General features: G+C 43.8%; 1 protein-coding gene across 2 annotated transcripts in view; it reads right to left on the minus strand.

The window, feature by feature from the left end:
* Positions 1 to 13,485: 13,485 nt before the first annotated feature.
* SPATA2 (spermatogenesis associated 2) overlaps positions 13,486 to 25,237 on the minus strand; it is a 36,020-nt gene continuing 24,268 nt past the window's right edge. For both annotated transcript variants that reach the window (XM_077253243.1, XM_077253242.1), the window contains exon 3: positions 13,486 to 15,650. In XM_077253243.1, coding sequence (XP_077109358.1) covers positions 14,397 to 15,650 — 1,254 coding nt within the window. In that variant the 3' untranslated portion in view covers positions 13,486 to 14,396. The remainder of the gene's footprint in view (positions 15,651 to 25,237) is intronic.

Consider the following 25,237-nt stretch of genomic DNA (forward strand, 5'->3'; position numbering starts at 1 on the left):
CACTACTGAGCATGGACATAACATGCAGCACAGATTCATCTCAGATAAAAGCCGAGATCCTTAGATCAGGAACAGGACACACATTTATAGGACATTTCATAACTTTCCCAAATTATGAAAACATTTACGGCACATCCTGCACTGAACTACTGAACCCAATTTATCCTAGATTTTAGGAGTCTGTTCATTTTATACCAGCCTAAGACTCCACAGCCTTGTTGCATAGTCCAAACATCAACCAGCTGGCTAATTGGCTCTGTAAAGTAAATTATATCCACAGGAAAAAAAAATGAAGTTTCATCACATTAAAAAAAATAATTTTTAAAAGATCTTCATTAAAAAAAACAAACCAAAAAAACGTCAGACTGGCACAGCAACAGGACATAGACACGTTTCGGCTAACATCTTCAAATGCCTCATAAGGTACTGCCAGTTTGCCAGGCTGACTTTTTATCGGCTATAATTATCTATTACTGATGACTGAATGTGCTGGGATAAGGTGTTATCCGAGTATGCTCAGGTGCTAACCGAGTGTCTTCACCGTGATCGGATAATATGATCGAGACGCAGCGCCTGCATGTCTCCTGGCTCTTCAACAGCAACAACACATGCAGGGATTTCCTGTTTGTTAGCAATCCCTGTATGTGTTGTGGCTGTTGAAGAGCCAGGAGACATGCAGGCACGGCAACTCCAACATATTTTTAGAGCACACTGAAGGCACTCTGTTAGCACCTGAACATGCTCGGAAAACCTTATGTGGGCACGTTCACTCATTACTAATATTTATCCATCTCTCTATATAGATATCCATCTAGAAAAAAAAATTAAATCTATATATAAACAATATTAAATCTATATATTTAACCCCTTCATGACCCAGCCTATTTTGGCCTTAATGACCTTGCCGTTTTTTGCAATTCTGACCAGTGTCCCTTTATGAGGTAATAACTCAGGAACGCTTCAACGGATCCTAGCGATTCTGAGATTGTTTTTTCGTGACATATTGGGCTTCATGTTAGTGGTAAATTTAGGTCGATAATTTCTGAGTTTATTTGTGAAAAAAACGGAAATTTGGCAAAAATTTTGAAAATTTCGCAATTTTCACATTTTGAATTTTTATTCTGTTAAACCAGAGAGTTATGTGACACAAAATAATTAATAAATAACATTTCCCACATGTCTACTTTACATCAGCACAATTTTGGAAACAAATTTTTTTTTTTGCTAGGAAGTTATAAGGGTTAAAATTTGACCAGTGATTTCTCATTTTTACAACAAAATTTACAAAACCATTTTTTTTAGGGACCACCTCACATTTGAAGTCAGTTTGAGGGTTCTATATGGCTGAAAATACCCAAAAGTGACACCATTCTAAAAACTGCACCCCTCAAGGTGCTCAAAACCACATTCAAGAAGTTTATTAACCCTTCAGGTGTTTCACAGCAGCAGAAGCAACATGGAAGTAAAAAATGAACATTTAACTTTTTAGTCACAAAAATGATCTTTTAGCGAAATTTTTTTTATTTTCCCAAGGGTAAAAGGAGAAACTGGACCACGGACGTTGTTGTCCAATTTGTCCTGAGTACGCTGATACCTCATATGTGGGGGTAAACCACTGTTTGGGCGCACGGCAGGGCTCGGAAGGGAAGGAGCGCCATTTGACTTTTTCAATGAAAAATTGGCTCCAATCTTTAGCGGACACCATGTCGCGTTTGGAGAGCCCCCGTGTGCCTAAACATTGGAGCTCCCCCACAAGTGACCCCATTTTGGAAACTAGACCCCCCAAGGAACTTATCTAGAAGAATAGTGAGCACTTTAAACCCCCAGGTGCTTCACAAATTGATCCATAAAAATGAAAAAGTACTTTTTTTTCACAAAAAAATTATTTTAGCCTCAATTTTTTCATTTTCACATGGGCAACAGGATGAAATGGATCCTAAATTTTGTTGGGCAATTTCTCCTGAGTACACCAATACCTCACATGTGAGGGTAAAGCACTGTTTGGGCACATGGTAAGGCTCGGAAGGGAAGGAGCGCCATTTGACTTTTTGAATGAAAAATTATCTCCATCGTTAGCGGACACCATGTCACATTTGGAAAGCCCCTGTGTGCCTAAACATTGGAGCTCCTCCACAAGTGACCCCATTTTAGAAACTAGACCCCCCAAGGAACTCATCTAGAGGCATAGTGAGCACTTTAAACCCCCAGGTGCTTCACAAATTGATCCGCAAAAATGAAAAAGTACTTTTTTTTCACACAAAATTTCTTTTAGCCTCAATTCTTTCATTTTCACATGGGCAACAGGATAAAATGGATCCTAAAATTTGTTGGGCAATTTCTCCTGAGTATGCCGATACCTCATATGTGGGGGTAAACCACTGTTTGGGTGCACGGCAAGGCTCGGAAGGGGAGGCGTGCCATTTGACTTTTTGAATGGAAAATTAGCTCCAATCGTTAGCGGACACCATGTCGCGTTTGGAGAGCCCCTGTGTGCCTAAACATTGGAGCTCCCCTACAAGTGACCCCATTTTGGAAACTAGACCCCCCAAGGAACTTATCTAGATGCATAGTGAGCACTTATAACCCCCAAGTGCTTCACAGAAGTTTATAACGCAGAGCCGTGAAAATAAAAAAATAATTTTTCTTTCCTCAAAAATGATTTTTAGCCCAGAATTTTTTATTTTCCCAAGGGTAATAGGAGAAATTGGACCCCAAATGTTGTTGTCCAGTTTGTCCTGAGTACGATGATACCCCATATGTGGGGGTAAACCACTGTTTGGGCGCACGGCAGGGTTCGGAAGGGAAGGCAAGCCATTTGGCTTTTTGAATGGAAAATTAGCTCCAATCATTAGCGGACACCATGTCGCGTTTGGAGAGCCCCTGTGTGCCTAAACATTGGAGCTCCCGCACAAGTGACCTCATTTTGGAAACTAGACCTCCCAAGGAACTAATCTAGATGTGTGGTGAGCACTTTGAACCCCCAAGTGCTTCACAGACGTTTATAACGCAGAGCCATGAAAATAAAAAATAATTTTTCTTTTCTCAAAAATGATTTTTTAGCCCACAATTTTTTATTTTCCCAAGGGTAATAGGAGAAATTGGACCCCAAAAGTTGTTTTCCAGTTTCTCCTGAGTACGATGATACCCCATATGTGGGGGTAAACCACTGTTTTGGCACACGTCGGGGTTCGGAAGGGAAGTAGTGACGTTTTGAAATGCAGACTTTGATGGAATGCTCTGCGGGCATCAGGTTGCGTTTGCAGAGCCCCTGATGTGCCTAAACAGTAGGAACTCCCCACAAGTGACTCCATTTTGGAAACTAGACCCCCAAGGAACTAATCTAGATGTGTGGTGAGCACTTTGAACCCCCAAGTGCTTCACAGAAGTTTATAACGCAGAGCCGTGAAAATAATAAATGTGTTTCCTTTCCTCAAAAATATTTTTTTAGCCCAGAATTTTTTATTTTTGCAAGAGTAACAGGAGAAATTGGACCCCAAAAGTTGTTGTCCAGTTTCTCCTGAGTACGCTGATACCCCATATGTGGGGGTAAACCACTGTTTGGGTACATGCCGGGGCTCGGAAGGGAAGTAGTGACGTTTTGGAATGCAGACTTTGATGGAATGGTCTGCGGGCGTCACATTGCATTTGCAGAGCCCCTGATGTGCCTAAACAGTAGAAACACCCCACAAGTGTCCCCATTTTGGAAACTAGACCCCCCAATGAACTTATATAGATGTGTGGTGAGCACGTTCAACCCCCAAGTGCTTCACAGAAGTTTACAACGCAGAGCCGTGAAAATAAAAAATCATTTTTCTTTCCTCAAAAAAGATGTTTTAGCAAGCAATTTTTTATTTTCACAAGGGTAACAGGAGAATTTGGACCCCAATATTTGTTGCCCAGTTTGTTGTGAGTACGCTGATACCCCATATGTGGGGGTAAACCACTGTTTGGGCACACGTCAGGGCTCGGAAGGGAAGTAGTGACATTTGAAATGCAGACTTTGATGGAATGGTCTGCGGGCGTCACATTGCATTTGCAGAGCCCCTGATGTGCCTAAACAGTAGAAACACCCCACAAGTGACCCCATTTTGGAAACTAGACCCCCGAAGGAACTTATCTAGATGTGTGGTGAGCACTTTCAACCCCCAAGTGCTTCACAGAAGTTTATAACGCAGAGCCGTGAAAATAAAAAATAATTGTTCTTTCCTCAAAAATTATGTTTTAGCAAGTAATTTTTTATTTTTGCAAGGGTAACAGGAGAAATTGGACCCCAACAGTTGTTGCCCAGTTTGTCCTGAGTACGCTGGTACCCCAAATGTGGGGGTAAACCACTGTTTGGGCGCACGTCGGGGCTTGGAAGGGCGGGAGCACCATTTGACTTTTTGAACGCAAGATTGGCTGGAATCAATGGTGGCGCCATGTTGCGTTTGGAGACCCCTGATGTGCCTAAACAGTGGAAACCCCTCAATTCTAACTTCAACACTAACCCCAACACACCCCTAATCCTAATCCCAACTGTAGCCATAACCCTAATCACAACCCTAACCCCAACACACCCCTAACCACAACCCTAACCGCAACACAACCGTAACCCTAATTCCAACCCTAATCCTAACCCTAATCCTAACCGTAACCCTAATCCCAACCCTAACCACAACTGTAACCCCAACACACCCCTAACCCTATCCGTAACCCTAACCACAAGCCTAATCTTAACTCTATTTCAAACCCTAGCCCTAATTCCAACCCTAACTCTAATTCCAACCCTAACCCTAAGGCTATGTGCCCACGTTGCGGATTCGTGTGAGATTTTTCCGCACGATTTTTGAAAAATCTGCAGGTAAAAGGCACTGCGTTTTACCTGCGGATTTACAGCGGATTTCCAGTGTTTTTTTGTGCGGATTTCACCTGCGGATTCCTATTGAGGAACAGGTGTAAAACGCTGCGGAATCCGCACAAAGAATTGACATGCTGCGGAAAATACAATGCAGCGTTTCTGCACGGAATTTTCCGCACCATGGGCACAGCGGATTTGGTTTTCCTTAGGTGTACATGGTACTGTAAACCTGATGGAAAACTGCTTCGAATTCGCAGCGGCCAATCCGCTGCGGATCCGCTGCCAATCCGCTACCGAACCGCTGCGGATCCGCGGCCGATCCGCGGCCGATCCGCGGCCAATCCGCTGCGGATCCGCGGCCGATCCGCTGCGGATCCGCGGCCGATCCGCTGCAGATCCGCTGCGGATCCGCGGCCCATCCGCTGCGGATCCGCGGCCGATCCGCTGCCGATCCGCTACCGAACCGCTGCGGATCCGCGGCCAATCCGCTGCGGATCCGCGGCCGATCCGCTACCGAACCGCTGCGGATCCGCGGCCAATCCGCTGCGGATCCGCGGCCCATCCGCTGCGCATCCGCGGCCGATCCGCTGCGGATCCGCGGCCGATCCGCTGCGGATCCGCGGCCGATCCGCTGCAGATCCGCGGCCGATCCGCTGCAGATCCGCGGCCGATCCGCTGCGGATCCGCGGCCCATCCGCTGCGGATCCGCGGCCCATCCGCTGCGGATCCGCGGCCGATCCGCTACCGAACCGCTGCGGATCCGCGGCCAATCCGCTGCGGATCCGCGGCCGATCCGCTGCGGATCCGCTGCGGATCCGCGGCCGATCCGCGGCCGATCCGCTGCGGATCCGCGGCCGATCCGCGGCGGATCCGCGGCCGATCCGCGGCGGATAAGCGGCCGATCCGCTGCGGATCCGCGGCCGATCCGCTGCGGATCCGCGGCCCATCCGCTGCGGATCCGCGGCCCATCCGCTGCGGATCCGCGGCCCATCCGCTGCGGATCCGCGGCCCATCCGCTGCGGATCCGCGGCCCATCCGCTGCGGATCCGCGGCCCATCCGCTGCGGATCCGCGGCCCATCCGCTGCGGATCCGCGGCCCATCCGCTGCGGATCCGCGGCCCATCCGCTGCGGATCCGCGGCCCATCCGCTGCGGATCCGCGGCCCATCCGCTGCGGATCCGCGGCCCATCCGCTGCGGATCCGCGGCCCATCCGCTGCGGATCCGCGGCCCATCCGCTGCGGATCCGCGGCCCATCCGCTGCGGATCCGCGGCCCATCCGCTGCGGATCCGCGGCCCATCCGCTGCGGATCCGCGGCCCATCCGCTGCGGATCCGCGGCCCATCCGCTGCGGATCCGCGGCCCATCCGCGGCCGATCCGCTGCGGATCCGCTGCCGATCCGCTCTGTGTGCACATGCCATAACCCTACCCCTAACCCTACCCGTAACCCTAACCCTACCCCTAACCCTAGTTCTAACCCTAGTGGAAAAAGAAAAAAAAATATTTTCTTTATTTTATTATTGTTCCTACCTATGGGGGTGATAAAGGGGGGGGGTTATTTATTATTTTTTTATTTTGATCGCTGTGGTAGAAGCTACCACAGCGATCAAAATGTACCTGTAACGAATCTGCCAGCCTGCAGATTCGGCGGGCGTACTGAGCATGCGCCCGCCATTTTCCAAGATGGCGGCGCCCAGCGAGGAGACGGCCGGACACCGGGAGGATCGGTAAGTATGAGTGGGTGGTGGGGGGGTGGATCGGAGCACAGGGGGGGGGATCGGAGGACGGGGGGAGCGGACAGGAGCACGGGGGAGCGGGCAGGAGGACGGGGAAGCGGACAGGAGGACGGAGAGGACCGGGGCACATAACGGACGACTGGGGAGGAGATCGGGGGCGGTGGGGGGGGCCAGAACATGATTTTCAGCCATGGCAGATGCTATTGCAGCATCGGCCATGGCTGGATTGCAATATTTCACCATTTTCATAGGTGAAATATTGCAAATTGCTCTGATTGGCTGTTGCACTTTCAACAGCCAATCAGAGCGATCGTAGCCACGTGGGGGCAAAGCCACCCCCCCTAGGCTGAAGTACAACTCCCCCTCTCCCTGCAGATCGGGTAAAATAGGAATTAACCCTTTCACCCGATCTGCAGGGATGCGATCATTCCATGACGCATACGCTGCGTCATAGGTCGGGAAGGCACAGACTTTCATGACGCAGCGTATGCGTCAAAGGTCGGGAAGGGGTTAAAGCGAACCTGTCAGCAGGATTTTGCTAAGTTAACTACAGGCATTGTCAGGTTGACATTATTAAATTGATTAAAATGATACCAGAGGTGAAGAAATCTGTCTTGTGGTTCTTGTGTAATCAGTGTGTAATCGGTGTTAGAAGTTTTTAGTTAGTGATAAGCTCATGCTCCGGGGCAGGACTTTAGGCAGGGGTCTTATCTTCCTGCCCTATGCCAGAGAAACCAAGGAAAGACCTGCCTACAGGGCACCCCGAAGCATGGGCATATCATTAACTAAAAACTTCTAACACTGATTGCACAAGAACCACGAGATCGATTTCTTCACCCCAGGTAACATTTTAATCAGCTTAACACTGCCAAACTGACAATGCCAGTAGTTTACATAGTAAAATCCGGCTCACAGGATTGTTTTAATTTATTTTATTTTTTTTTAATAGGATGGAACTTCAGCTGTTTGGCTTTTGTTTTGCCCATATGGACTTAGCACTTTTAGGTCATAACTGCATAACACAATGAGCAGAAACGGTGCCATCCCACCCTACAAAGTGCATCACAAAAAAAAAATCCAACACAAATTTTAATTAACAGGTTGCACATAACTTTCTCTTCATAGGCTTTGATGCCAGTCATGAATAAGTTGCAGGCAGCCCGTTTTCAGCTCTGACACCATGTGGCCCTAACCTTATCGTATGTCCTGTGTCTCGCGTGCAGCACTGGGAGGATAGGGGTTGTTTTTCACATGATGGAGTAGTTTTCCTGGTATCCAGGTAGTAAAATGTTTGGGTTTTTTCTCAGTATGGCATAAAGTAAAAACAAACTGCAAATATAATAAAAAATAATTTATATGACATAGATTGTGAATTACACATTTTCTGGCACCATGTAAAACCACAAAATCAGTTTGTGTTCATTGCACGTTACACACCGAAATAAAACCCGAAGCACCCAGATCTTAAATGAGATTATATTTTCGATCTTTTACGGCCATCACAGCAAACTCATAACAAAGATTCACAAAAAAAAAAAAAAAAGCATCGCTATAACTCACAATTCAACACAAGTCATATGACTAGTCATTTGTATGGCACTAGATATGCACAGGGCTCACACGCCGTTCTGAGCTGTGATCACTGGAGAGGATACGTGGCATTGCAGGCTCCGCTTATGTAGTGCTGGATTTTCCAGAAGAGGACGCTGGCATGGTCTATGGAGGACCGGCAAGAGGCTGCCATAGGTAACATCTCACGTGATCGGTGCTGTACAGGTTATAAATGGCAAGTCCTTCCTAAAATTACATTCCTTATATATACATGTTACGTATGTACATCTAACAGCCATCATTAGGTATTCATATTACAAATTTACAAGCGATGGCGGAATCAGGGAGGTCGCCTGCTGCTGGTTTATAGTCATTGTGCACACTCTGCAATGTCACATTTGCAAGCAGAAGACAAATGTAACTGCAAATATCCAACGCTGGAGTGCAAATAAAATAGATGTTGCCAGACGCAAGGGGACGGGGCGTGCAAAATATTAACGTAATCTGCTTCTTATAGACTATCAATTCTACAACATTTCAAGCTATCTACTTGAAGAGTAAAAAAATCACTTCCCTATGTCAGATAGCTGTCAATATATCCTAACCTAGCCCTGATAAAGCCCCAGCCTGTTAAACAGGTTGCGTGAACCTGCAAGGCGAAAAAAAAAAGTTGACGGGATCCAACGTTTTGTTACTTGTCACTAGGTAGTTGCAGCACATAGCTTTTGGTGAAGTTTGGTCGACGTTTAATCCCAGCCTTCGTATAGTGGCCCAGAGGCCAGCAGCAGGAGCTGATGTTACATCTCTAGATTTCCTACACTGCTGCATATAACCAAACCTTCAGCCGCACTAGCAGTACCATCCAGACAGGTTTCCAACCTCAATCTTTAAAAAAAAATATATTTATATTTTTAGTTAGATCTTGAAACTGTAAAGAAATGAAAACCAAAGTAGCAAAAATCAGCAAATCTTTCACTGAGCAATAAGGATTTACTTTTAAATATAAATTAAGATATTTACATTTGGATTAATCCTGCCACACTATATCCTCTACACTCACCTCATGGATGGGGTATTACTTGCACCTGTCCTAATGAACCTTCGAGGGCTCACCAAGCCTGTAAGGTCCCTGATCGCAGCTTTCCAGGTATATACACATGTGAGTAGCGTATATGGAAACAGATACTGCTATGGCGGATGATGCAGAAATAGTGCAGGACTTGCAGATATTTCAAGATATTCAAGTGAGACCTCAAACTGTCTAATTACAGAAAAAAAAAACAAGTCATGATTCTGATTTATTAGCACAGTATGACGACACGAACCAGTATAGAGCATAATAGACATAACTGCTGGGATTATTGCAGCAGGATCATGGCACAGTTTAGCCTTTTCACTAATACATGGTGCACCCTGTTGGCAGAGGCCATAAACATGATACAGTTTATAAGACGTTATATATACAGTATATAATTCCTACAAGAAATAATTTTGTAAGTATTTTTACATACAAAAAATAAAAAAAAAATCCACATGGCATTTTTTTCTTCACTTCATGTCGGTTAAGTGGTAACATTGGATAGATTTTGGATAGATGGGAGTCTTCTGGATTGTTTGTGAAGCACATGGCCCCTTCAAGGCATAAGGAAAGAGCACAGACCTGAACTGCGATACTACCACCTACAGGTCGGGGTAGGGATTACAGCCCGACTCCATGCAGTGCAACGTCACCACGATCACTAGTTATCTGCTTTCGGTATCCGATTTATTTATTTTTTTTTAAATTGGAGAAAAAGGCGGACTCCTAAACGATAATGGCCTTATCAGCAATTACCAAGTCCTCGTGCAGTAGAGAGAAGCATGAACCAAGACGTTAAGGCTGTAAAGCCCACCCCAGAAGATCCACTTCTTATCGAGACGGGGACACTACTAAATCTTCAAGAAAAGATCAATGGGGTGGTGGGTTGGGGGCTTCTGAATCAGGGCCCACATAGAAACCTAAAGTTAAAGGGACCTCCCATAAAGACATTATCTAATCACAGCATGTATCAGATCCCTGGTGGTCTGACCGATCAGTAGCACAGGTCCTGTTTAGCCATGAGTGAACGTACACAGATAAGGTGTTGTCTGAGCACTGCAAACAGGCAATCCCTACACGTGTTACGGCTGTCGAACAGCAAGACATGCAGCCGCAGGGACTCAAACATATTTTGAGAACGTCGAAGACACTCGATTAGCACCCGTGCATTCTCTGATAACATCTTATCCGAGTACATTCGCTCAAACACAAGTCCCTATCTCTTCACACTGCGACAGGGAATAAATGGGGCAACAGTCGCACATGACCACTGCCCCTCCATCCATTCTCAACAAGATGGACTGAGCTGAACTCCACAATCTCCCCATTCAACTGTGAACGCAGTGAGGAAGAAACAGGAGAACGAGATTCACTTTTTAGTGATTGATAAGGGTCCAAGCAATGGGATCCCTAGTGAGCAGACATTATTCACTAATTCAAGTCTCACATGGGAAACCCCTTTTAATGACCTGCACTGCGTTAGGGGTTTATAGTGCTATTAATTTGCTATTCAGTGGATTTCCAAACTGATATTTGAGATATACTCGTCGGACAAATGTAAAGGAATTTGAAAGGTCTATGGAATATACACTATAAAAAAAAAAAGGATCAGAGAGGACCAATCAATGGGAGACAACCGTAAAGTTGACCTAAAGTTAAAGCTATTTTTTCCACTACAAATAAAAAGTACACATGAAAAAAAAAGAAACTTTGTAATATACAGTGGCATGTAAATGTTTGGGAATCACTGGTCAAAATGATGCATTGTGAACAGTTAAGCAAATTGAAGATGAAATGATCTCTAAAAGGCCTAAAGTTGAAGATGACATTTCCTTTAGGAAAAAAAAAAATTTAGATTTTAATTTTATATTTTAAAAATTACAAAAAGGAAAATGGCCCGACAAGTTTGTGCACCCTTGGAAATTCAGACATTAGCATGTTAAGGTTTTGGCTTGTTCACCATCATCGTTAGGAAAGACCAGGTGATGCAAATGTCCCATCTTTATAAAAACCCAGCCTCCTCTAACCTTGTGCCAAACAGCAGCCATGGGTTCTTCTAAGCAGCTGCCTAGCTCTCTGAAAATGAAAATGGTTGAGGCCCACAAAGCAGCAGGAGGCTATAAGAAGATAGAAAAGTTTTCAAGTTACCCTTTCCTCATTTAACTACATAATGACCTGACAGTTAACAGGAGAAGTGGAGGTCAAGATATGGTCTGGAAGACCAAGCAAAATTTCAGTAAGAGCTGCCCGTACGATTGACAAGGCGCAAATCAAGACCCCACTTGACTGCAAAAGACCTTTCAGAAAGATTTAGCAGACTCTGAAGTTGTAGTACATTGTTCCTACTGTTCACAGACACCTGCACAAATATGGCATTCATGGAAAAGTCATCAGAAGAAAACATTTCCTGTGTCCTCACCATAAAATTCAGCATCATACGTGTGCAGCATCTAAAACAAACCTGATGCATTTTGGAAACAAATCCTATGGATCGATTAAGTTATAATAGAACTCTTTGACCACAATGATCAGGTTTATGGAGAAAAAGGGCACAGAATTTCAGGAAATGAACATCTGAACAACCAATAAACATGGGGGTGGCTCAATCATGCTTTGGGGTTTGGTTGCAGCCAACCGCACAGGGAACATTTAACGGGTAGGGGGAAGAATGGATTCAATCAAATTTTAACAAATTATTGATGCAAACATAACACCATCTATAAAAAAAAAATGGCCCTCACAGTCCCCTGATGTGAACATCATTGAAAATCTGTGGCCAGACCTCAAAATAGTGTATGCAAGATGACCCAGGAATCTCACAGAACTGGAAGAATGGATGAAAATCTCTCAAATAGGAAGTGAAAGACTAGCGTTTACAAGCTGTGATACTTTTTTAAAAAGGGGTGCTACTAGGTTCTATGCATGCAGGGTGCCCAAACTTTTGCATCTGCCCATTTTCCTTTTTTTTAAATTTCAAAATGTAAAAGATTACAATGTATATTTTTGCCTAAAATACAAAGGAAATGTGTAATCTTTAACTTTAGGCCTTTTAGAGATCATTTCATCTTCAACTTGCTTAACTGTTCACAATAACAGTAATTTGACCAGGGGTGCACAATCTTGACACGCCACCGTTTCTTAGAGAAATCTGTTTCTTTCTTCTCCTGGACTTATCTGTCATGCCGTGAAATCTGTATTCAGTGAAGACATATTTCCCCTGTAGTAAAATAGGATATGACAGTTGGAGAGGTTGGAAACCAGTGAGAATGCTCAAAGGTTTTAGGTTTTCTTTTTTGATCACTTTAATGAAAGAGCAACGTGCAGTGACATCTCGGCGCGGTCGAGGGTCATATTGCTCAGATCGCCTTCTTATCAAACTTTTATTGCATAAATAAACGGCATGACAAATATGGTTGGTATTAAACCTCCCTTAGGTCTTTAAAGGGAACCTGACATGATGCATACGAGCATCAGACACTGGCTGTATGACTTCAGTCAAGTATGGTGGATTCTAAAACCTGCTACGTTTCAAAGGAAAGCATGCTTAAAAAAAAATGGCCATGGACTGAGCGGCACAGGAGACTAGGTGAAAAGGCTGGTCCCCGGCAGCATTTCCCCGACAGATAGCTTTGAATCACAGGTCGCTCCCTATGTGCGTGTATAGGGAGAGACCTGTCAGTCATTGGCAGTTTGTGGGCAGAAGCTGCCATGGACTGGCCTATCCGACTAGTCTCCTGTGCGGCTCGGTCCATGGCGCCTTTAAAGAATATCTTAAACGCTGCAGCTTTTCCAAATCAAAACATACATGGCTGAAATCATACAGCCAGTGTGATAAATGCTGCCGTGGATTGGGCATTATATACCTGCTGTCAGGTTCCTCTTGATTAAAAAACAAAAACAAAAAAAACAAACTTGGATTTACATATGCAAGTAGTTGCATGGCTTTATAGATGCTTGTTCCCCAATATAAACGATACCCTTTGGTAGAGATCCGGATGTGCCAGAAATCCAGTGTACAAGCCATATGAAAATGAGGCTGGAAGTGCACTGAGGGTGTGTCAATGCATCTGAAAGATGCCCCTTGTGCACTACCACCCCATTTTCAATCTTCACTAGATTTCACATGACTGGCACATTGCATCTCTATAATACAGGTCATTTTATTGCAGGACAAGTGCCTATACGGTCACACTACAAATACAACGTCTAAAATATAAACTAAAATGTATAAAGGCGGCAACATAATGCAACAAACCACTTGGTACAGAGGGGCAGCTCAATGCATCAGCAAATAAATCTTAGTCCACTTTTATTTAGGATTTTCAATACGTTGATAAAATTTCTCTGTGGAACAAGAGACGGCAAAGTGACACGAACGTACTTCTTTCATAGGAGGAATCTGGAACTATATACTTTTTTTTTTTTTTTCTTTATAAATAACCCCACTTACCTATAGTATACACAGCAAAACTGCCATAGATCAGAGAACAGGGCACGACTGTCTCAGGAACTTGAGGACAAAAACAGCCAGACACTGAAACTTATATATCATTTGGCAGGATCACTGCATGCAAACCAGACGTGAAATACTAAGTAAAATTACCTGAATCAAGAAACCTTTCACTATTTTGTTTATACGATTGTTTTAAGAAAAACAAAAACCTATTTCCATAGCGTGTGGCGATTTTGAAAATTCATCTGCAAAATAACAAGAACGGCTTCTGCTTTAGAATGTAGCATCGCTTACCCAACAAATCCTCAAAGTACACACTTGCTATAGAAATTAATAATTGGACCAAAGTGGTGGTGATGGGGGAGGGTTAAGCGCTTCTCGTTAATGACGATTTAACCAATTAACTTCTATTCTCAGAGTCCGAACCATACAATGGCTTTGAGTACACGGATATCACTCTAAATATATTTCGATTTCGTCTCCTGCTTTGAAAGGGTTTTAATTTAAATAGCAAGCCTAAGGATTTATTGCACCATGGTATAGCAGCAAGGTCTGTAAGGAACCACAAAACACTGATTGGGATCTTCTCCCTGAATCCTTTTCACTGTGGTATTTGTTCTAGCGGTCAGTGGGATATTCCAGTTCAGAGGTCCTGTCCTTTAGCCCTTTTTTCAAAGGAAGAAGGGGAACAAAATAAAATAAAAAAAGAACAAAACAAAAAAAATAATAGTAATTTGCGCATTTATCTGTACACAAGGTTGGAGAGTTGAGAGGATTTATAGTTTAGCTGATTGTTTGGTGCAAACCTGTGATAATCGCTTTTTCGGCAACAATACTCGTGAGAGTAAGCAACAACGCAAGCATCGCACGAGACTTTGGAGCAAACTGTGCAGGTGTTGGATGCTCCAGCTCGATTGCAGAAGCCGCAGCGCAGCGTGGTCGAAGTCTTCATTTTGGCGTTCTGCTGAGACGGGCGTTCCTGGGAGGATGATGTCCCGTATGAAGACTTCTCTCGCAGAGCTGATCCGGGGGAGTAGCTGTCGTTTTGTACAGTAGTTTTGATTGACAGGTTGTTCTGTTTGAGCAAAGGGCCGTCTGGTCTGTAGAGAAGCATACTTTCACACTTTTGGCATATGGGACTACCGGAGGGAACGCCGCAATTTTGGCACTTTATGAATACGGTCTCTTTGGCTACTTGCGAACGCTTGTGATAAGCCGGATTTGTTTTGTTTTCAAAAAGCCATAATTCAGGCTTGGCCAGCTCCTGCCTCTTCACATTTAGTAATCTAGCATCCATGTCCGTATACAAGTCTACATCGTCTTCGTTGGGGAAGTAGCCATATGTAGCATTGGCTCGTATTAGCCCGTTGGGGTTGGAGGAAAGATTTAAAAACTCATCGGAGCAGCCATGCAGAGAGCTAGACATAGTCAGCAGGGAGTGTGGGGGACGAATGATTTCATCTTTGAGGTCGTCTTCAGCGTCTACCAGGATAGGCTCCTTGCGCAGGCTGAGAGATGCAGTAAGTGGCGGTTTGTTTTTGCTGTCCCAGTAGCTGTCATAGGCGTCAACAGACTTGGATGGTTTTGTTACTTTTTGCTTAAAGTAATCCTTAGATGGGGCCCTCTCGCTGGCAGATTTTTGAAGAACCATCCTAGCCATGGATACATTTAAGGATTCCTTGCACTCCACACGTCTCTTCATTTCGTCCGTGCAGCCCCTGACGTCCTCGTTGCTGTTTTTACGCTCGTTTACCACGTCCACTTCTAAATAGCCTTTATCCTTTACTTGCAGGTAGATTTCTAGGAGAAGTTCACATTCAACTCGGGCTAGAAAAAGTTCAAAGGAGACTCTCTTGACTTGCGCGGTGTCCACATGGTCCTTCAGTCTGTAGACGGTCCCTTGTTCTTGTATATAACCCATATGATTCAATATATGCCGGATGTCATCATCGATTAAAGCAGCTCTTACGTAATATACAAAGGGCCCAGTGTATGTCTGGTGAGGAAACAAACAGCAGTTAGGGCAAGACAAAATAAATCATTTGACTGATGTAAAGTCACACCTTCAATGCTATGTGCAGACAATCTATTGTTACTGCAGTCTGATACAGAGCTCCAAACCCTCTGGGTAGCCATGAGAGCGACATGACAAAATTCTACTTATCTGCAGCCACCACTATAGGGGGCTTCCTGCATACTCTTATGAGGTCTACGTAAACACCCTCTAGTGGTGGCTGCAGGTAGTCAAGACTTCTCTATTCACCCCTTAGTGACCACCAATACATCTTTTCACTGACCTTCGATTAAAGAAACTATCCCCCCCCCCCCCCCAAGAGGTCACCATCCTGTAGGTGTTAGCTGCACACTATTGCTGACAACTTGCTGCATCAGCAACGATCAGTGTTGCCACTAATTACGGTCCTTTAACCCCTTAAATGCTGCTGTCAATAGTGACTATGGCATCTAGATGGTTAACAGTGTGGGAGCTCCCTCTTTAACCCCATCTGCACCCTGAGATCTTGATCGTGTGGTCCTGATGTTTGCCATGGCAGTTCAAGGCAAAATAATGGCCTTAAAGTCTTCCAGCTATAGCGGCTTGTTTGGAAGTTATCAAAATTTAGGTGGCAAAAATAAACTTTCATTCCTGTCATACCTTTTTGCATGAACGGGTCCCTAAAAAAATTACATTTTGTAAATTTTTCATTTTTTCAAGGACATTACTGCTACATTTTTAAACCTTCTAAAACGCTAACAAAATAAAACTATTTACAACAGGTGCTGATGTCAAGCAGACAAGGGAAATAATGCTTTTGTGTGGAATGACTATCTGGATTAAAAGGGATAATCAAAGTTTAAAAATTGCAAATTTTGTAACATTTTAGGCAAATTTCTGATATTTTTTATAAATAAATACAAAACAGATCAACCTAAATTTACCATTGTCATAAAGTATTATGTGTCACGGAAAAAAAAAAAATCTCAAAATCAATGGGATATGATGAAGTATTCCAGAGTTATTACTGCATAAAGTGACATGTCAGTTAAAAAAAAAATGGCTTGGTCACTAAGGGGTTAAATCCATGTTTGTGCAGGGGATTTGGAGCTCTGTTTCAGAAAAATTGAGCTACAACTGCTATAAAACCAATCTATCTAGATGAAAGAAAAAAAAGTTTTAATTAATAGATCTTGGAATTCAAATAAGTTTCACAATTGGATGTATTAAGCCAAGCTGTTTCATACCCCCTGAGAGCTGCAGTTTACAAATACAGCACCTTGTTCAGTCCTGCTTGGGGTCCGCGATGTTGACTCCACTTATTATATGTCAGAGGCTTTATCTGTGAGGGTAAGGACTAAGTGCCTTATTTTTGCAATATATAAAATTCTTATTTTCCTCCTCCTGACTACCCAATTAGACACATATTTGATTAGATGGGAGTCTTATCCTAAAATATTTCCCAGAAATGATGCAAATCACAATTTGGGAAAGGACAGGAAAAAAAAAAAACACCCACTTATACAGAGACCATATACAGCTGTGCTCAAAAGTTTACATACCCCGGCAGAATTTTTGCTTTCTTGGCCTTTTTTTCAGAGAATATGAATTATAAAGTTTTGGTGTTTTCTCCACTCATAGGTAGTGGTTGGATGAAGCCATTTTTTACCAAACTACTGAGTTCTCTCTTATTAAATCATAATGACAACCCAAAACATCCAAATAACCCTGATCAAAAGTTCACATACCCCATTTCTTAATACCGTGTATTGCCCCCTCTAACATCAATGACAGCTTGAAATCTTTTGTGGTAGTTGTGGACGAGGTTATTTTCTCAGATGGTAAAGCCGCCCACTCTTCTTGGCAAAAAGTCTTTAATTCCTGGACTGTCTAGCATGAACTGCGCGCTTGAGATCTCCCCATAGTGGCTCAATGATAATGAGGTCAGAAGACTGAGAAGGCCACTCGAGAACCTTCACTTTGTTCTGCTGTAGCCAATGACAGGTCGACTTGGCCTTGTGTTTTGGATCGTTGTCATGTTGGAACGTCCAAGTACGTCCCATGTGCAGCTTCCAGGATGATGAGTGCAAATTTGCCTCCAGCATTTGCTGATAACATGCTGCATTCACCTTTCCTTCAACTCTGACCAAGTTTCCTATGCCTTTGCAGCTCACACATACCCAAAACATCAGCGATCTACCTCCTTCCTTTACAGTAGAAATGCTGTTCCTTTCATCATAGGCCTTGTTGATCTCTCTCCAAATGTAATGGTTGTGGCCAAAAAGTTCAATTTTGGTATCATCACTCTGAATTACCTTAGTCCAGAAGTTTTGAGGCTTGTGTCTGTGTTTTGCGTATTGTAGGAGAGATACTAACAAGCATCTCTATTCTTCCAACAGGTATGTTCATCCAGCTCTCCTATGAAGCGCACATAATACATCACCCAGCTTTGCGCATAGACTTTCCCCTGCTCCTAGCATTGTGATGGTATGTTCATCCAGCTCTCCTATGAAGCGCACATAATACATCACCCAGCTTTGCGCATAGACTTTCCCCTGCTCCTAGCATTGTGATGGTATGTTCATCCAGCTCTCCTATGAAGCGCACATAATACATCACCCAGCTTTGCGCATAGACTTTCCCCTGCTCCTAGCATTGTGATGGTATGCCTTTCAGCTAACCCCCAACTTACCCTGTGATATTTATGACCTTGTTTACTTAGTCTTGATTGTATGCATCTGGTCCACCCTTAATTCTCTGACCAAGATGAGCAGAGACCACTCCTCTCTGCTCCACACCTGAACGCACTTAGTTTTCCATATATTGCATAGCACAAGTCTGCTAGACTTCAGTCTGCAGTGTGATTTCTAGAAGTGTGTTCTAAAAGTGTGGATTACATTAGAATTAAAACCTGAATGGAACTGAAGGTAACTGGCCAGTCACTGCAAACAATGTTTCTGTTTGTTGTCACTTTTACCCCTATAATCTTTCACTTTCTGCTACCTCCCCCAATCCCCACACCAAGTAAGGAACTGTTCATCTCCTCTTCAATCCTCCCCATCCATCTCACCTCCTCCTCAGAACTGTTCCTTAACATACAATCCTCTGTCTCAAAGCACAGGCAGCCCCCTCACGCTCTCTCCTGCTCCCACCTGCTAACACTATCTCTGCTCCTTCTCACTGCTGGTGATATCTCTCCAAATCCTGGTCCTCCTCACCATATTCCCAGTCATTTCTACCTCCCATCCACGCTCCATCACAAACTTCCGTAACCTCTCTAACCTTATACCCATTCGCCCAGCCCCCGCTTCCCCAGTCCCACTAACAGGAGCTCTGTGGAACGCTCGCTCTGTCTGTAACAAGCTTTCCTACATCCATGATCTTTTTGTTACTACCAAACTTTCCTTCCTCGCCATCACCGAAACCTGGCTCACCCCTTCTGACATGGCCTCCCCTGCTGCACTCTCTTACGGTGGCTTCCACCTTTCTCACACACCCCGCCCCAGCAGCAAGCATGGTGGAGGAGTTGGTTTTCTCCTGTCAGATAACTGCTCCTTCACCCCAATCCCACTGCCACCCTCTGTTACCCTCCCTTCCTTTGAGGTGCACTCTGTGCGCATCTACTCCCCCTCCAACTGGCTGTCATTTACCGCCCCCCAGGGCCAGCCACCACCTTCTTTGACCACTTCACCACCTGGCTACTTCATTTCCTTTCTGCGGACATCCCCACTATCATCATGGGCGATTTCAACATACCCATTGACACTTCCCTCTCAGCTGCCACTAAACTTCTATCTCTCTCTTCCTCCTTCGGCCTCACTCAATGGTCTTCTGCAGCCACTCACAAAGATGGTCACACACTGGACCTCATCTTCACCCGCCTCTGCTCCCTATCTAACCTCTCTAACTCGCCTCTTCCTCTCTCTGACCACAACCTTCTCACATTCTCATCTCTCTCCACTCCATGTCTAGAGTCCCCACCCCACAAACTTTCACACCCTCGCAGAAATCTTAAACATCTTGACCTACATTCATTCTCTGAATCCCTCCTCCCTCTCACAGACATAAGTTCCATACACAATGCGGATGACGCTGCCGCTCTATATAACACCACAATAGCTGTAGCTTTGGAATCTGCTGCCCCACTTACACATACCAAAGCTCGCAAAATCAACAGACAGCCCTGGCACACCAGCCTGACCAAAGAACTGAGGCAAGCTTCCAGGGCTGCTGAGCGCAGATGGAAAAGATCCCACTCCAACGACCACTTAATTGCATTCAAACAGTCCCTCACTACTTTCAAGACCGCACTCGCCACAGCTAAACAAACCTACTTCTCATCTCTCATATCCTCCCTGTCTCACAACCCTAAACAGTTATTCAACACCTTCAATTCTCTCCTCCGTCCCCCAGCACCTCCTCCCTCCTCACTTATCTCTGCTGAAGACTTTGCCTCATTCTTCAAGCAGAAGATTGATAACATCAGAGACAGTTTTGGTCAACAAGCCCCAGAGCCCTTCCTCCCAACTTCCCTACCCTCCACCTCCAAAACCAACTACTCCACCATTACAGAAGATCAACACTCTACTCTCAAGATCGCATCTCACCACCTGTGCACTTGACCCGCTCCCAACCCACCTCATCCCAAACCTCACCACAATCTTCATCCCAACCCTAACCCATCTCTTCAACCTATCACTAACAAATGGTGTTTTCCCCTCAAGCTTTAAACATGCCTCCATCACACCTATCCTCAAAAAGCCCTCTCTTGACCCATCCTCTGTATCTAGCTATCGCCCTATATCACTTCTCCCCTATGCCTCAAAACTACTAGAACAACACGTCTACCTTGAACTGTCCTCCCATCTCTCTTCTTGCTCCCTCTTTGACCGCTTACAATCTGGCTTCCGGTCACACCATTCCACTGAAACTGCCCTAACTAAGGTCACCACTGACCTTTTAACCGCCAAGAGCAAGCGACACTACTCTGTTCTCCTCCTCCTCGACCTGTCGGCTGCCTTTGACACAGTGGACCATTCCCTATTATTACAGACCCTCTCATCCCTTGGCATCACAGACTTGGCCCTATCCTGGATCTCATCATACCTAACAGACCGGACATTCAGCGTCTCCCACTCACACACCACCTCCTCACCTCGCCCCCTCTCTGTCGGAGTCCCACAAGGTTCAGTCCTTGGGCCCCTGCTCTTCTCCATTTACACCTTTGGCCTGGGACAGCTCATAGAATCTCATGGCTTTCAGTATCACCTCTATGCTGATGACACACAGATCTACATCTCTGGACCAGATATCACCTCCCTACTAACCAGAATCCCTCAATGTCTGTCCACTATTTCATCCTTCTTCTCCGCTAAATTTCTGAAACTTAACATGGACAAAACAGAATTCATCATCTTTCCCCCATCTCACGTGACCCCCCCAACGAACCTATCCATTACAGTAAATGGCTGCCCACTCTCCCCAGTCCCACAAGCTCGCTGCCTCGGGGTTATCCTTGACGCTGATCTCTCCTTCAAACCACATATCCAAGCCCTTTCCACTTCCTGCCGACTTCAACTCAAAAATATTGCACGAATCCGTTCATTCCTCAACCAAGAATCTGCAAAAACCCTAGTCCATGCCCTCATCATCTCTCGTCTTGACTACTGCAACCTCCTGCTCTGTGGCCTCCCCTCAAACACTCTCGCACCCCTCCAATCTATTCTAAACTCTGCTGCCCGACTAATCCACCTGTCCCCCCCGCTATTCTCCGGCCTCTCCCCTCTGTCAATCCCTTCACTGGCTCCCCATTGCCCAGAGACTCCAGTACAAAACCCTAACCATGACGTACAAAGCCATCCACAACCTGTCTCCTCCTTACATCTGTGACCTCATCTCCCGGTACTTTCCTACACGCAACCTCCGATCCTCACAAGATCTCCTTCTCTACTCCCCTCTTATCTCCTCTTCCCACAATCGTATACAAGATTTCTCTCGCGTATCACCCCTACTCTGGAACCCTCTACCACAACACATCAGACTCTCGCCCACCATCGAAACCTTCAAAAAGAATCTGAAGACCCACCTCTTCCGACAAGCCTACAACCTGCAGTAACCACCGATCAACCAACCGCTGCACGATCAGCTCTATCCTCACCTACTGTATTCTCACCCATCCCTTGTAGATTGTGAGCCCTCGCGGGCAGGGTCCTCACTCCTCCTGTACCAGTTATGACTTGTATTGTTCAAGATTATTGTACTTGTTTTTATTATGTATACCCCTCCTCACTTGTAAAGCGCCATGGAATAAATGGCGCTATCACAATAAATAATAATAATAATAATAATACTTTGTGGCATTTGCGCAGTAATGGCTTTCTTCAGGTGACTCGACCATGCAGCCCATTTTTCTTCAAGTGCCTCCTTATTGTGCATCTTGAAACAGCCACACCACTAGTATTCAGAGAGTCCTGTATTTCAGCTGATGTTATTTGTGGATTTTTGTTTGCATCCCGAACAATTTTCCTGGCAGTTGGGGATGACATTTTTGTTGGTCTACCTGACCGTGGTTTTGTTTTTACAGAACCCCTGATTTTCCATTTGTTAATCACAGTTTGAACGCTGCTGACTGGCATTATCAATTCCTTGGACATTTTTTTGCATCCCTTTGCTGTTTTATACAGTTCAACTAACTTTTCCTGTAGATCCGTTGACAATTCTTTTGCTTTCCCCATCACTCACAATCCAGAAACATCAGTGGCTGGATGAAAGATGCAGGAGTGTCTGGATCCCAGAAACTCACTCTGCTTTTATGCACACACACTGATTACAAGCAAACAGGCCACAGGAGAGGATGTTACCTTTAGCAGCCATTCAAACCCATTTGTGTCAACTTGAGTGCATGTTATCATGCCAAAATCACCAGAGTATGTGAACTTTTGATCAGGGTTATTTGGATGTTTTGGGTTGTCATTATGATTTAAAAAGAGAAAACACAGTAGTTTGACAATAAATGGCTTCACTCAACCACTAACCATGAGTGGAGAAAAAGTTTTGGTGTTATTCATATTCTCTGAAAAAAGGTCAAAAAAGCAAAAATTCTGCTGGGGTATGTAAACTTTTGAGCACAACTGCAAGTCGATGATTGGCTGGTACTATAGTCGTGAGCTACTTCCTAAACCGAAGAGATCCATCACCCCCACGTTGGTGATGTCAGACATTGGATGCATTTGTCACACAATGTATACTTGTTCAGGAAACAAGCCTGAGAAGAGATCCATACCGTAATCTCAGAACCTTTTTTTTTTTTTTTTTAAACGGGTCATTCCATGTCAAGTGAACCAATGATTTTTACCACTATATTTTTAATTCTTTTGAGATTTTGTTATTTGGTAATACTGTGTCAGAGAATGTAAAATGTGAAGAAAAGAAAATTCTAGATATTTTTTTTTATTTTTTATTGATTTTCAAAGTTCAGAAAAAGTGCGAATTTTGGTGTTGCCTGCCTTTACATTTCTCCCCATAACTCAGGCTAGAAAAGAGATAGAGAAACAAAATAAACACCATTCTACTCAGAACAGTACAGGCTTTCACCAGATATGTCACAAGAGTATCTTTAATAATATTTTACCTATGCGAACGCAAGCGCAAAACTTTAAAACGCATTTCCGAAAAAAACGTTTAATTTAAAAATTTCAAAAACTGCACATGTGCCTGTTATGCTCCTAGCCACGTCTGCACCAAAATACAAGCTGGGATCGTGATGGGATCATATTTTAAAAAATAAAACTATTACAGTGTCAGTTCAAAAATCTTGATTTCAGGTCTGTTCAGCCTGTGGTGTAGAAGTGTGGGGTCCATATTTACCTAATAATCCATGATTGTTAGATATTCCTGTATTATTTTATTATGTTAGAGTTAGAAGCAGGAGAGGACAGAGGAGAAGCTTTGTTAGGGCCCAACCTGAGATTGAACAGGGGTAGACAGTGACTGCAGAGCAGATGACCGGCCGGCAGCTCCAGTCTCCACAGGCCAGATTCACACCAAATCTTATCACCCAGGCAACTCCTCAAATGGAGGGAGAAAAATATTCTTAACATCCAGTTCATGTATTGTACAAACCTGGACTACGAAGCAGAGGAGAGTTTGTTATAACATCGGTTACAGGAATCAGAACCCATCACAGGGACTCAGCAATACCGGACTGTCATCCCATGTAGTGGAAATAAAGACAGTGACGTCCATGACGTGGTAGAAGGCGGCACAAGATCGGCAATGGACGACAGAACTGGCTATGTGACCTGTGAATATAATTAGCGCTGACGGCTACTGGACTCTCCAAAGATTGTGAAAATGAAGACGTAGAAGTGACACTTCTGCACCTTCTGGTCCAGCGCCGTCCTTTGTGTATCCAAGAAAATCAGACATTGTAAAAGTGAACAAAAATCAGATCTAACTCAGGTGGAGCCGAGCACCATGACAGCCGCACATACTGACACAGAAGGAAACGGCCATTGCTAGTGAGCGCTTATGGACAAGATGACATTTCACCCACTAGAAGGGACACATTGATGATAAAAGGCCACTGTAAAAACCTACTATTAATTGTTTGATTAGTTCATATTTTATAGTACGAGGATTTAACTACTGTACTATTCTTCTTAAACACTTCAGAAATGACATGTTTAGTGATATAGTAGAAAAAAAATTGTTCCATGTATAAATAGGTGGTAAAAATATTGTCTCTTTTAATCTGGTTTTTAACATATAATTAGGATCAGACTGTATTTAGAAAATCACACTTGAGGATATGATCATTTTTTCTTTTGGCTTGTTCAATGAATTCAGGTTGAAAATGCTGAGCAAGTTGTTATGATGATTGAGATGTGTTTATTCTGGCACTTCGGTATTTGTTTTTTGTGTTACTTTTTTGTTACATATAAATGTTGAATGCAATAAGTTGTTATTTGAAAAGAAAAAGGGAAGAAACTCACAAACATAAAATCAGATGATTCAAGGCTTAAAAAAAAATACAAATTTGATAGGTCCCAAGTTGAATCCCTGTACAAATATAAACAAGGACACAAGTAACACACATGCATGTTTTCACAATTTTAAAACATACGTTTTTTTCAGAATTGCGCATCAAAATGTTTAATTTGATTTCACCAAAACAAAATATAAAGAACATAGTCTTGTGACATATCAAATGAAAGCCGGTACCGTTCTGAGAAAAATGATGCCTCTCCCACCTCTATATCTTAATTATAGCCCGAGATATGATAAAAAATGTAAAGCCATACCAGGCCAAAATCAGCGCTTTTTTAAAACTTTAAAAATCTGAAAAAAATTAACTGATGAAGAAAAAAATTCTAAACTTTTAATTTGTAATTAACTAAAGTTGTACTTCATAAAAACAAAAAATAAAAAAAATCTAAAGACGTCAGGTAAAAAAAATATTCATATTTGGATCACTTGATATGGAATGATCCCAACTAACATTTCCCTTTACAAGCCCTTTCTTGAAACTATAGGTGAAAGGTACACCACACGTTGCTTTTCCAATTTTAGTACAGCTGCAAAAAAACACA

This window comes from Ranitomeya variabilis, chromosome 4 (genome assembly GCF_051348905.1).
Source record: "Ranitomeya variabilis isolate aRanVar5 chromosome 4, aRanVar5.hap1, whole genome shotgun sequence".
NCBI lineage: Eukaryota > Metazoa > Chordata > Amphibia > Anura > Dendrobatidae > Ranitomeya > Ranitomeya variabilis.